The sequence below is a fragment of the Lolium perenne genome, chromosome 4 (assembly GCF_019359855.2).
Source record: "Lolium perenne isolate Kyuss_39 chromosome 4, Kyuss_2.0, whole genome shotgun sequence".
NCBI lineage: Eukaryota > Viridiplantae > Streptophyta > Magnoliopsida > Poales > Poaceae > Lolium > Lolium perenne.
The window spans coordinates 250605231-250620094 of NC_067247.2; the positions used below are offsets into that span (position 1 = coordinate 250605231).

General features: G+C 40.9%; 1 protein-coding gene across 1 annotated transcript; it reads right to left on the bottom strand.

Moving 5' to 3' along the window:
- Positions 1–1808: 1808 nt before the first annotated feature.
- LOC127332297 (uncharacterized protein At4g17910) lies at positions 1809–9775 on the bottom strand. Its single transcript, XM_051358564.2, has 16 exons — positions 9407–9775; positions 9239–9302; positions 9099–9132; positions 8585–8715; positions 8341–8414; positions 8163–8241; positions 7992–8081; positions 7421–7494; positions 6073–6160; positions 5362–5488; positions 5162–5266; positions 3831–3954; positions 3690–3741; positions 2998–3042; positions 2298–2396; positions 1809–2155 (listed from the first exon to the last, which is right to left on the bottom strand). The coding sequence occupies exons 1-16, from the start codon at positions 9457–9459 to the stop codon at positions 2003–2005; spliced, it is 1392 nt and encodes a 463-aa protein (XP_051214524.1). The 5' UTR covers positions 9460–9775; the 3' UTR covers positions 1809–2002.
- Positions 9776–14864: the final 5089 nt, after the last annotated feature.

Sequence of the window (14864 nt, forward strand, 5' to 3'; positions counted from 1 at the left end):
ACAACATAATATTGCGAGTGAGTGTGAAGAACTGGTGGACGATGACAATCTGTTCAATCATCACGGACCTTTTGCCAAACTTGATCAGGTACTAGCTGAGTTTGTTGCTTCCTCGTACTACATCAATAAATCTCAGATACACAAGTTCATACTTGAATACAGAATGATCTAATTAAGTATTTGTTGGAGATGAGAATAAACACGCATAATGTTTGAACAAATTGAATTGCAATTTATTTGAATTCTTGTACTGTATGAATAATTCAATTTGTATGTTTGGATTATTGTGTGAAACTATTTGTGTGTTTGAACATTGTAATATTGTTTGAATTATTGTGTGAAACTATACAAAATATTATAATTTGATTTTTAAAAAAAAATCAAAAAATTAGGGGGCAGTTGTATTGGCTTCATCGGTGTGGGATGACCTTCTCTAGTGTCGACGCACCAACAACAATATACAGGCGTTGATGCCGGCGCCTATTTAGAACGGCGCCAGTGAGCAATTATATCCATCTCCTCTCCGTGGATACCGGCGGCTAGCCGGAGGAGGCCGAGTCGTACCGCTGCCGGCTTCTTAACCTGTCGAAGAGTACATCCCGTACATAGCTTGATTACAAGTGCGTACACGGCTCCCTTAATTTGTCAGTAATCCCCATCGACCACTAAATGCTCCTGCTATCGCAAGTACATACGGGACCATCTTCTGGAAGACTGTAGTAAAGAGCCTAGCTAGAGAGTGTACGATCTGGTGCAATTCGTCTAGGTACCGAAAGATTTGCTGTTTTCCCACATGTGTGATAGTGATACTGATGGGAGCTTCTGGCCAAGTGGCCGATGAGTCGAAACGTCGACCCTAGGTAGTACCTACATGTTTTGGACCGATATTTCGAGCGATCGCCAATCTAAAATCAGGGAACTGACAGGCAAAATAAACTCAGACCATCTACTACAGCGGAACCTTTATTTTCTTTGACAAAAAACTATAGCGGGACAATGTAAGCATTTAGAACAACTTTTGTGTTTGTTTCAATGTCCCAGCATGCTCTGTGATTAAAATCCATTCTTTAGTTGGCTTTCCTTGAATCAGATTCTGCTTTCTTCACTGGTTTTGCAGTATGCTCTACCTGTGCTTGGATATGTATCCAATATGTTCCAACGGACAGTGTATAATCGGCGAAGTTGATAAACTGAACTAGTAGAACAATCACCAGCCGGACAGTCAGAAAGAAACAGGACAACTCCGAGACAGGCAATGTGATTGTCAGCCAGTTAAGTCCACCGCACATATCAGCACATGCTTCAAACGAGCCCCGCCAAAGTGAACAGTCACCAATACTACTATATGCTTCAAACGAGCCACGCCAAAATGCACAATCGATTGGTTAAGTCTACCGCACATAGCAGCATGTGGTTCTCACATTAGTGCTGAGTGCACATCTAATGTAGAAAGCTCAATTCGATATGAGGAAAGCAATCTAAGCACTTGATTTAATCTACTATTTGACTGACGGGCAACGACAGAAGGTTAGGCTACTCTGGCTCGAACTGCATGGTGAAGCTCACAATTTTGTGAAAAATGATGCAACGACCAAGTAGTAGGTCAAACACAAACACACATACACAAAGTAAATTGACACAATGAGATGCAGAACTAGGGATGGTGCTCTTTCCCTTCATTAGATTGGATCTCAGTAGACTCACACGTGAACGGCAGAGGCCACCTCATCTATATATAGACGGCCTGCATGGATGTAGTTATGATCTTACAGATATTGACCACGTATAGGTTTCACATGGAATGCAAGGAAACTTGAGCACAGCTCTTGGGAAGTGCTTTCATGTAGTCAAAATGTTAGAAATTGGAATCAGAATATAGACACATAAGTCTACAGCACACAGGAAAAACTAATTAGGTTAGCAACTTGGCTTTATGCCAAAAGTAAGCTACCTTGCTGAAAAACTAATCAATACAATACAAAGTACCAAGTATATCCACAATTCACCAAAATTTCATCCTAACACCACAAAACTGAGCAAGACCAACAATCATGCAAAGCATAGAGGTATATACTGACAATATAATGAAGGCAGTGAGGGAAGAGGCAGCAAGTGTGTCAACTGATAGATTTACTAGACCAGTAAGGATATTTGCCTGTAAGAGATGTAGATGTCAGTTCCTTTGTACTGACTGTTTAAGTAAATTATATTTCCCCTAGAGATACATATTTTAGCTCCGCTAGTCGGACATTTCCATTATGGCATTACTAATAAGAAAAACAAAGAGATGATCTTACCAGAAGGAATGAACCAAGCATATTTTGATTAAACGCGTCTTCAAGAATCAAGTTCTTGTCATATGAGGTATATCCCGCTAGTGTGAGAATTGATATAACCTGATCATTAGTAGTATTCATCATTAATGTGGAACCTGAACCAGCTATATAAAACAACGTATACCTAGTAACACTACAATCATAGAGGTTAGCCATTGTCCTTAACACCTTAGGAAACATATCAATTAGTCCGAGTGTAATCATATAACGGGCATATGAGTTGTGAAATTGTGTATATTGCAAATTCCCCTGATTCTGATATCAGATTCCAATCATCATCAAATTATTAAAAGTAGCTGTCAAATCTAAAGGGTAAAACTGAATTTTTAACCCCGTTGTGGACGTTATTCTAAGTTAAAAAAATTATGTCATCCTCATCTGGGAAGATAACAAAAACTATCCTTGCCCTTTTGGGGGGCCATTAATAAATGATTTGAAGATAGTATATTATTTAAATTACAAATTATTCTTGTGTTCTTGACTCATGATATGACCGATCTATTAATCACTGATGCACATATAAAGAGTATCAACCGAATGGTATAGAAGAGCTAATTTGACTACTTTGGATATTCTAATCTGACAATGAATGCACATTATAAGTTCATAATGTTTTTTTAGGGGAATAAGTTCATAATGTAGAGAAAGGGAATAGCAATACCTGAAAATTCTGGCCAAACACAAGCATAACATAAGCGAAATTGCACTGAAAAATGAAATGGTCAAATCAGTGTTACTCTTGAAAGTAAAAGAGGGAAATTAAGTTCTTGGCTTTGTCAGTTTAGAGTGTAAAAACTGCATTAAGTACAGATTTCAGAAGCAGCATACAACAAGTTATCGGTATCTAATGAATCAAATCATGCATACAATGAGCGTGCTTCATTTGTGAACTTAGGACACGGAAGTACCTGTTGCAGCACAAGATCACAAAGAAAACCCTAAACTTCTCAAGAAGCATACATATCAGTGAAGCTAAGCTCTGTTTGCACACATTATATGAAGATAATTCTTGGAAGATAATTGTTTAAATTTCGTTCATGTTGGAAGAATCTGATTGCATGACTGGAATGTTTACATCTCAACACGCAACAAATGTTCTTACTTCAGATTTACCTACTCTGAACCTAAATGTTATTGATGTTTTATGCCATACTACTCCATTTAATCATTTAACGTGTTCCTTAACCAGCATAGCACGTCCATTAAGATATTACAAGCACACTAATGTGTTCCATATAACATACATCTGCTACTACATTGCGTAACTACCATAATCTTCTTCGAAGATGAATTTGCGTTTTTTTATGCCAGAGTATAAGATAAAGCCAAGCGCCTAGCTAATTAGTGCCCTACCATTCGTCGAGATATTCTTTCAACATAGCCGTCAAGAATGATCGTCAAAATCCTATGAACATGCCATGAGAGAAAATGTTAACAAACAGGAGACATTAGAACTCTTTAATCATAGATGCTTCTGTAACTGTCGTTTCCTACCAAAAAGATGCCGCAAGAACCCAGACTTTTACCACTTGAGTACTCCTACTCTTTAATTTTGGACTAGTGTCAAAGAATACATAGTAACCTAGAGAAACACCAATAAGGTACATACCCCAGTATCCTGTCAAAGGAGGAATCTGATTAGATTGTATAATGAGGTGCATGCAAATCTGTGATATTGAGAATTCAGATACAAAAAATTACTCAATAGCTCAGGTTATCAGCATACTAAGAATCAGAAAAGCAATAAAAAAGGATAGACTGATTGCCCAACTGGCATACTTTAGTGATATCATGCACCCAGGTGCTTCTTCTCCAGCACGTTTCCACGCTGTACTCTGCACCCACCGATTCGTCATGACCTCCACCACCACCCCCCTGTGGTGCCTTGCCACACCACTCACCCTAAGCTCTCTCTTCTGCTTCAACCCCACTGAACCTAAAAACTCTCCAATCCTCATGCCAGACCAGCCAGTGCCTGGATCGCCCTCTACAACCAGGATGGTGGGAAAGGTGGAGCAATCCGTAACCCAAGAACCCCTAACTTCTGTTGTCGCCAGAAGAGTGCTTGGGAACCGGTGAAGAAAAGCACAGGACAAGGATAGTGATGGGAGAGCCCCAGAAAATGGCGATGGGCAGAAGCCTGTTAAGTCTACTTGAATAAAGATGTGCAAGTAGGACATGTATGCAAAACATAGACAAGTGCCTGCATGTGCGTGCCAACAAGCTTGGAGACAAGAGCAAAAATTCAAGCAATTTTGATTTTTGATTTTTTTTCCCATTGAGGCGGTCAGATAAAATTAATAGCAATTTATGGTGTTTGTTGGGCTTTGTGGCTTAGCCACAGGGATTAGATCTCAAAAAACAAGCTAAGCTGGTCTCTTGCCCATGTATACTTCAAATTTATACCCTGTGTTCAGCACTGGAAGCAATTGGCAATGTGGGACAACAGAGAAGAACTGGATAGTGCTGTGCACTACCATTCTGCAGAATCTTCAAGCACAACATCTGGATATTGCAAGAAGTACAGGTGTGGGCTGATCGATATAGATGTATGTTTTGGTACTTAGCGGCAGTGTTATGTATGGATCTTTTTATCCTGGTTCTAAGTTGACTGTAATGTCATTTACACAGCGTCCATTGTTTGTGGCTTCTCACTCATGGCGTGATTAGTTTGGCTGTAATCATGAGCTGGTAACCCAGCATATCACCTGTATCGGCAATGGTCTATTGTCCAACAAACAAAAAACAAGCTTGGAAGGATCTATATTTCTCACAACCTTTAGCAAACAATTAACAAAGAAATCATCACATAAAAATATTTTTACCAAATATGCTATACACGCCTTCCTTATTCTGGCTGATGATATCACCACTTCTCTCATTGGAAATGAGGTATTCATTCAACCCAAAACTTAGCCATACTTGGTATCCTGTAAGAATAACTAAAGCAATTAACTTTTGAAAAGGAGAATCATAACACTTTTAAGCCCTTGCAACCAAACTATCAAACTAGAACTGTTACTACCTGCAAGAACAAGCAGACCAACAACCCCACAATATTTAGGATGAATCCTGATAATGGATGTAAGGATGGAAATTGCTGCTAGGGTAAAAAAGAAGTTCCAGTGGACACCGTATTCTCCTACATGAACCTACAAGGTAACAAAGAAGATGCATCTTCAGGAAGACAGCAGTGTAATATGGAAAAGCTGCTAAATAACTTTGCATTAAGCGCTGCAAACTGAAACCTAATCACTCCACTCCCATTATGAAATTTGGATTATGCCTACAGATTGAAATCAAATCACCCCACTTCCATGATTACACAGGGCTAAACATGCTATAGGTAATTGCTGTATCTGTCTGTTATGGTGCTGCTAGAGGGATGGCGCGAGAGGGCTGGCCGGGGGCCTTGCCCACGGCCGGTGGCAAGAGGGAAGGGATTTCCTTCTTAATTTTTGCTTGATTAAATTGATACGTCTCCTCTCCTTATATAGAGAGGTTTACTTGACCCCTAAGCAAGCGACCCTTATCTCTAATTAACCCTAAGACTAATGGGCGTACTCTAACACTGTCTATCTGAAAACAAGGAAATTCGGATACTATAATTGACAGGGACTGGAAAAGACAACAAAAAGTCAAGAACGTCACATAAATGGCATCATGTAACAATGTTTCATTGCACTGTAGATGAAATTAGGACCAATGCGTAATTCAGGTAAGAGAAGAAAAGTACCTGATAATCAACGCCTGATGTGGAGATAAGACGAGCAAAGCCAAGAAATACTAGAGGACTTATGGACCTCAGGGATGCCTTCCATCTCCTAAGAAACAGGTCTACCGTAAGATAAAGAATACTTCTGTGGTAGAATAGTGTCTATTACTAGATCTGAGAATCAGAAACTAGAACAATCTTCCAAACAAAAGTAAAAAATCAAACAGCAGGGTCTGTCATAATTGTGTACTTCCAGGTGATAATATTTGACAAACACGGGATATTTTGTTAGAACGTTAATAAGTAAGTTTCACCTATATGATAAATTATACTAAGTTTGAATTCTATTTGGAGAAAGGACAACCTAACAAGATGCGCTTAACAAAGGGGCAGGTGTTAGAGTACGTCATGGGCCTTGCTTAGGGGTCAAGTAAGCCTTGCTTGGGAGTCAAGTAAACCTCTCTATATATGGAGAGGAGATGTATCAATCTAATGAAGCAAGAATTAAGAAGGAAATCCCTTCCCTCTTGCCATCGGCCGTGGGCAAGGCCCCCGGCCGGCCCTCTCGCGCCCTCGCAGCCCTCTCTCTCCCTCCCGAACCCTAGCAGCCACATAACAGCAGGAGAGATGACATAGTCGTCTTATCTTGAATGTTATTGATTTTCTTCAGTTATCAATGAACCGAGAAAACAGATTTTGCATGCAGAATTGAAATGCTTTATCTCAGTTTGAATAAGAAAAAACTCAGCACGCCATACTAAAATGGGAGACTTACACATTTACCATTCATCCGAAGCCTAATTCAGCTTTTGCGACTACTTTTTCGATGTTACCGATAATCCACAGTGCTGATATGGAAAGAAGTGATAGGAAAGCTGAGCCAGGCTTTGGACTAATGGCAAAGGTGTAAATGACACTATTTAGGGAAATAAATAACTCTAAAGTAGTCAAGTTTAACCAGAGCTTCTAGGTTCCTGCAAGCCCCTCTATCCAGTGGACAGTCAAAATAAAGAAACGTTATCTATAGTGCACAACTTACGTGGTGATAATATTAGTTTTGTCATAAAGCCTGTACAGGACGATATTATCTAACCCTATGAATAATGTTTAGCATAAAAGTATACGATTCACTTCTGCAGAACACGGAATCTACTTTCTCGCACTGGGTTTGCCCTTTAGCTTCAGTATTCATGTGACTTACTATCATGGAAACCAAAAGACTGGAAACTGGAGGCAATATAAAGCAAGTATTTGATACTAGAATGGCAGAAGAATCAGATGTGTGGTGCGTCATGTTGAGTCCAAAGATCTATTTACTGAGTCATAAATAGTTTTTTGGTAAGTCAAATGATATCATTTAAGGACTTACGTCGCGGTTATGTTCCGTGCTTCTCTAGATACCAGTGCATTAGCCACTACAAAAGAACCTACTCCAAGATCCATCTGTTAGACCATGAGTCAACATATTAATCATTAAATTGAGAAGAGGCGCAGCTTTCAAAAATAATGCAGATGGTTAGTCAGAATAAATGGCAGACACATTCGAAATTACACGAAGGGAATACGGATTGACAACCTATCATTAATAAGTAATAAATAAAACCTTGGTTAATGAAAAAAAAAAGCAATATATGTAATCAAGAGGCTTGATTTAATTCCAGAAGAACAAAAATAAGCGATGATGAACAGTGCTGCAGGACCTAAACATACAGGGGAAAGGCACTGTCAACGGACTATATCTCCGTGACTGACTGTGGACTCATTTAAGCAATTGAGTGAAGCCATAAATCATTAGCAATAAAAATAAGGTAATATCTAAATGCTCATTTTGCAGCTGCTTCAGTTTTTGCACAGCCAATTAATGACTACGTGCAATACTTGATGATGATGATTATAAAACTAAGAATTAACCAAGAAAATTTCCAGAAGATACAACTTACAATGCCACTACCATATGTTTCAGCCTTGGCATACCGTCTAGGGAAGATTTTGAAATCCACCGCCAATATGGACAAGCATGTCATTAGAATCTACAAAGAGCATTCACCCTTAATACCTCAATAATATGCTACGTTTCTAATATTTATTATAACCAGTATTTATTTACATACCACTGACACCCGGTAAGAAGATATATCTGTCCTAAGTGAAGGCAGGTTATGTTGGGGAGCCTTGAGATGAAACTGGGATCTGAAATTGGAGATTACATAACTCCAGGTCAGTGTGGGTTATGTGTCACCAAAAGGAAATCACCAACTAAACAGGAGTATAATTACTAATACCAAATACCTTTTATAGATGGTGCAGATAGATATCACAATTACAAGAGAAAATGCACAAATATAGGCCCATTCAGCTAAGACCTGCAACAAACCAAAGGAATAACCATCGGTTGACTTTACTTTGAGTCAAAATTGTTGAAGCTCATCCACCGATTTGTAAAAAACAACTGAATAGTTCAGTTTCACTGATTTTGGCTGTTCAACAACTTCATCATGTAAGCATATGAAAATGCAGTGAAGAGGGTACTTGCCGTGAAAATCATAAGTATTGGCAATACAACCGTGAGATAGTCTGCAGCCAGCGATGAAAAGTAATGCACCCAATCTTCATGACCGCGAGGAGCATCATCATTTTTCTTCACTGAATCCCTCCTAATATTATCTAAAAAAATTGAAGATAAAAGTAAGTAAGTGGCAAGCTCTGCCAGACCTACTCCATACATTAAAACTAAAGGAGTTTGTGTTATGATGAATAAATTGAAATTTCCATCAGAGTACAGAAAAACATTGAAGAGCTGAAGAGGGTGCCATGGAATAGCTAGCATCAGATTGGCCAGCATAATTAGGAAGTAGATGACATGCTAGCTTGCAATGGTCAGGTAAAAACGTGTCTATGTAGATGCTGGTGCATGGAAGGATTTCCGCTAGATAGTTGGATCTCGCAACGGATCAATACTGTAAATGTGCGCACTAAGATTCTATACTTTGCACTAAAGGGTAAGGAAGGGTTAAGAAAAGAAAAAATAAAGTCTCCAATCAACTGACCTCCGCTGCTCCATTTCCTTAAAACCACCACTGCCTGCGCCCCAGAAAAAACCCAAATCAGATCACAATCATGTGCACAAATACATACATACCGATAGACATATTGGGGAAATCTAAGGAAGAGGAACTAAATGAGCCACCGGCACGATAGTGGAGAGAGCCGCGATCTCCAGCAGGGACGACCCCGTCAGGTTGCTGACGAATCTGCGTGATGAAGGAGGGGAATACCAAGTTAGTGAAGAACAAGTGTACGGGAGGGAGTAAGGTAGTGGCGGCAATCGCGAGCTGGATTTGGACTTTGGACTCACTGCTCCTTGAGGAGCTTGTTCGGGTTCAGGGGCTTGTCGAGCAGACCCTCCATTGTTGACTCCGAGAGACGGCTCCGGTTGCCCCGCACCGTCGTGCGTGGGGGGAGATGGAAGACGGCGAACCTCAACGACCGCAATTGCTTCTTCAGTGGCAGCGACTACTGATGATCCGAGGTAGGATCGAGCGGCGAGGCGGAGAAGTTGTCGGCGGCCGCAGTTGGTGGAAGGGGGATGCGGGAGGCAGCAGCGGAACCGTCTGGGGCTGGCAGGGGGCTCGCCTCGCCGTCGCCGGGCGTGGTCGGAGTACAGGGAGGCTGAGTGGGGGAGAGGAACGAAGGAGGAGCCGGCTCCTCCAACGGGCTGCCGTTCCTCCTTCGATTCTTCCAACAACGAGTTAGCGCAGTGGGCCGTGAGCCCGTGAAGCCTTCTCGCTCGAACCTTAACGTATTATTACAGTGCTTCTAAAAAAAACCTTACTTCACCCTCAATTTAAAAATGTAACAGCTACTATCCCGAAAAGTGCTATTGACACACGAGCAGCAGTGCTCCCGTCCATGTGGAGTTTCCTGCAGCGTCCATTTAACCTATCTGTCCATCCAGCTGGTTGCATTCTGACTGTACACGAACATTGTGTGTGATGTATATCTCAAGGGAACCACTAGCAGTCGGATCCCGATTGTTGCTTCCACTCTCCAACCTTTCCTCCCTAGCCCTACCTTTCTCACATGAAGAAATCACAAACTCCTTTTTCCAGATGAACTCTTTTGCTAGCCCTGGACCTGACGGTTTTGGCCCAAGCTTCTACAAAAAATACTGGCAATCTATTAAATCGGATGTCTTCTAGCTCTTCACTCATTTCCACAACCAGACTGCTGACCTGTCCAGTATAAACCGAGCCCTTGTTGTCTTATTACCAAAAAATGAGGCTGCCAACACACCTGATGCTTTTAGACCAATATCCCTTCAGAACTGCCCCATGAAAGCTATAGCCAAAGTGCTCACAAACCGACTACAACCTCTCATCCCAACAATTATACACGTTGATCAAACTGGTTTTGTTCGAGGACGATCCATAGCAGAAAATTTTAACTATGCAGCCGACCTCCTCAATTGTTGCCACAAGAGGAAAGCACCCACCATGCTCATCAAATTGGATTTCAGAAAAGCCTTCGATTCAGTGTCCTGGGCTGCTCTACTCTCTCTTCTAATCCATAGAGGCTTTCCACCCATATTCTGCTCCTGGATTCAAACTATCCTGCTCTCAGGCGGATCTGCAATTCTTCTCAATGGAGTTCCTGGCCCCTGGATTCAATGTAACAAAGGCCTTAGACAGGGAGACCCAATCTCCCCCTACCTTTTCATTATCTTCTCAGATATCCTCCAACAGCTCATCCTACAAGCATTCACACAAAATGACATGGTACACCCTATCAGAGATGACCTACCACATGCAACTATCCAATATGCTGATGACACACTCATACTAGCAAGAGCTTCCACACAAGCTGCACAAAAACTTAAATCTATCCTACAGCTTTTCCAAGAAGCAACTGACCTTCACATAAATTTTCAGAAAACCACCCTAATCACTCTAAACACCCAGCCATCTGAGGAGCAACACATTGCCAATGCCCTTGACACTACAATCAGCTCCTTCCCTCAAACGTACCTTGGATTGCCTCTATCACCTTCTAAACTCCCCCCTTCAGCATTTCAGCCACTGATTGATAGAGTGGACAAATACTTAGCAGGCTGGTGTGCCGCTCTCTTATCCAAAGGAGGAAGACTAACACTGCTGTCTGCTGTTTTGGACAGTCTACCAACCCATTTCATGGCTTCTTTGCTCATCCCTCTCCTCATCATTGAAAAAATTGACAAACGAAGAAGAGCTTTCTTCTGGGCAGGGGAGGATTCTGTTTCTGGTTCTCAATGTCTAGTTGCTTGGTCTAGAGCTTGTCTTCCCAAAAAATGGCTGGTATAGGCATCAAAAATCAACATTTGCAAAATGTTTGTCTACTTCTGAAGTTTTGTTTCAGAACTCTGCAAAAGGAAAACACTCCATGGAGAATATGGATTTCACAATTGTCACCCTACCCACTGACCCTTGGATCTAATAGCTCCTCCTTTGGTAGGATCATCCACAAAAATCTAGACACTCTCAGAGCCATCACACAATGCCAAGTTAACAGTGGACAAAACACCTTTTTTGGCTTGATAGATGGCTACTTCCCGAACCCCTAGCCACCACATACCCAACCATATTCTCCCACCACTTAAACCCCAATGCTTTTGTCTGTGAAATCTTGGAACAAGGCCTAGGCTAAGGGCTCAGGAATAGGCTAACCAATGTGGCTGCTGAAGAGCTAGCTACTCTCTCACTTTTGTTGCAGGGTATTCATTTAACCCAACACAATGATCGACGCTCCATGCTAGACGGCTCCTCCTTCTCAACCAAAGCAGCTTACAATTCGTTGCATGATCACCAAGCTGATGACATAACCGCCTGCATCTGGGCTTCCTGGGTCCCAAACAAGGTCAAGATCTTCGGATGGCTTTTCCACCTCGACAAACTAAATACAAGATCAAATCTACACCGCAAGACAATCATCGACTCTCCTTCATGCCCAAGATGTCCCAACACAGTTGAAGACCGTCAACACCTCTTCTTCGACTGTCCTGCCGCACGAATCATCTGGCAGAGGGCACAACTACAACACCTCTTGCTTCGCTACCCCAACTCTTGGAATTTACAGTCGCAGTCTCACCTCCCAGCCTCGGTCTGGCCAGACATTTTTCTCTCTACACTATGGCGCATCTGGGACGTCAGGAACTCACTAATATTCAGAGATGTAATAGTTTCCCCCTCCTCAGCTCTCTCTAATGTAATTGATGACCTATCTATTTGGTTGCATAGGTTCAAAAACCCTACGCACCAACAACATGTCTTGGTCTGGCGTGACCACCTCTCAGCTTGTAATTCTCAGGACTAAAACGTCCTTTTTTCAATGAAATTCAGGTGGGGACTCTCTCCCCCCCGGTGACAATTTCAAAAAAAAATTGCTCATCCACACTGCAATCTTTTTAGAACGTTATGCAGTGCAAATTTAAAGAGAACCATTTGTATTTTCTTTGTGGAATTTTTCCATGAACCTACTGTTTATTTTATTTCTATCAAATTTAATTTGTTTAAATTTGGGATACTCATTGACTGGCCAAGAAAATTATTGTTTTTTTCTTGATAGGATTTACATGATTTGGTTTGTGAACTGAAATTTGTACTCCGTAAATAGAAAGTGGAGATGTAGTGCACACTGCACAGGGAGGTACTTCATTGTGACCTGCCAAGAACGAGGTTACCATTGAGTGAGTAAATGGTGGCCTGACACATGAAGAGCATGTGCCACGCATAGTTATCATTGCGGTTACTCACCTACCTGCTGCAGAGCCACTGTACTGCATACAAAACCTTTTGGTATTTCTCATTTTCCAGCATAATGTATTCAATGAAACTTACGTTGGCACAGGTCTCCATACCAAAACGAGTGGCTCACAAAACACCACATGGCAGGATCACTGATGCTCGGGTGCAAGAAATCTCTATCCATCGGTTTCTTATTACATACGTGGGCCTACAGCTTCCAAACAAACGGTCTAGATCAAACAAATCGAACGGCAAAAAATTGGTCCGATAGGAAGCAACAATCGGGATCCGACTGCTAGTGGTTCCCTTGAGATATACATCACACACAATGTTCGTGTACAGTCAGAATGCAACCAGCTGGATGGACAGATAGGTTAAACGGACGCTGCAGGAAACTCCACATGGACGGGAGCATTGCTGCTCGTGTGTCAATAGCACTTTTCGGAAACCGATGTGTAGCTTCCTTATTTAATTCGGCCGTGATTCCATTGCTGCAAAAATGGCGCGGCCGTTAATGTCGCTCTCCTCCTGATACGTTCGCGCACTTCTGGTAGAAAGAGAGGCTGCCGTCAATTGCTTCCAGCCTCGTCCTTGCGGGAAAAGATGGCGCACCTGACGGACAACATCGAGTATCCACCGTATACAAATCCCTTTTTCCGGCGTGCTTCATGCGTGATCGATCCTCAACTGAGGGAGAAGTTGGGTGCAGCTGCAACAGATGGAAACACTGTCAGTAGTCAAGATGTCGGGAATCCCCCTATTGTCAACCATGGAGGTGGAGAGGTACAGTTAGATTGATCCATTTGATGTCTTATGCATGTTGTGGCTTGATCTCCCTGTCCGTTCGAAGCCTGTGTATTTGGTTAGTTGTGTTGTATAGGGTAAAATACTCTACAGAAGCTTTATTTTCTAGTCATAGAAGCTTTATTTTCTAGTCATGGAAGCTTATAATATCAATGGTCTGAATCATTATGTGTGTTAGTTAAAACCTTTAGAACACGGAAGCTATGTTTGATGAAGGTAGAAGCTAATTTATGATGCAGTGGTATCTTTGATACTTTTATGATATATGTAATGAAATATTTGATTTTGTGGTACTGTCAGCCTTGAAATAACGAAGCATTCTTTTGGAAAAGTAGAAGATGCTTGATTAAACTTATGAAGTTATGAAGCTATGATATTTCATTGATATACTGAAATATAGAATTTGAACGATTCCATCTTAGAAGCTTCATATATCTGAGGGTAGAGGTGAATATGACTGTAAAACACTTTGAAGCATTGTTTTATATTCCCAGATGCTTTTAATTAAACAGTCAGAAGCAAAAGTTGTAAATGTTAAAAGCTTTTGAAAAACGTTCCTATGAGAGGATATTTAGTGAATTATAAGTAGCATTCTCCTTGTTTTGTAGGAGTAAACTGTAATCTATGAGTTAGTGGTACTGTCAGCTTAAGAACAACCAAGGATTGTTTCATAAATTACTAGAAGAAGCATGATGAATATTAAGAAGCTTCAGACTATGTTATTCTGTATTTATTTGATTTAGATATAGTCGAAGGTTTTTGAAATTTATGTATTGGTGAAGCACAGTGGGATGTAGATGAAAAGCAGTAGCATAGTTTGAATGTTCATGCAAAAAGCTAAAATATTTGTACTGAAATATTTGATTTTTGTGGTAGTGTCAGCCTTGAAATAACGAAGCATTATTTTGGAAAAGTAGAAGCTGCTTGATTAAACTTATGAAGTTATGAAGCTATGATATTTCATTGATATACTGAAATATAGAATTTGAACGATTCCATCTTAGAAGCTTCAGAACCTGTGTGTTTTATATCTGAGGGTAGAGGTGAATATGACTGTAAAACACTTTGAAGCATTGTTTTATATTTCCCGATGCTTTTAATTAAACAGTCAGAAGCAAAAGTCGTAAATGTTAAAAGCTTTTGAACATCGTTTCTATGAGAGGATATTTAGTGAATTATAAGTAGCATTCTCGTTGTTTTGTAGGAGTAAACTGTAATCTATGAGTTAGTGGT

Excerpts from the sequence above, each read along its gene's own strand:
- LOC127332297 (XM_051358564.2), bottom strand. The coding sequence starts at position 9,459 with ATGGAGGGTCTGCTCGACAAGCCCCTGAACCCGAACAAGCTCCTCAAG. Across the intron at positions 7,495-7,991 it reads AAACATATGGTAGTGGCATT|ATGGATCTTGGAGTAGGTTC; the intron begins GTAAGTTGTATC and ends ATGGTCTAACAG. Across the intron at positions 2,397-2,997 it reads TGTTTGGCCAGAATTTTCAG|GTTATATCAATTCTCACACT; the intron begins GTATTGCTATTC and ends ACTAATGATCAG.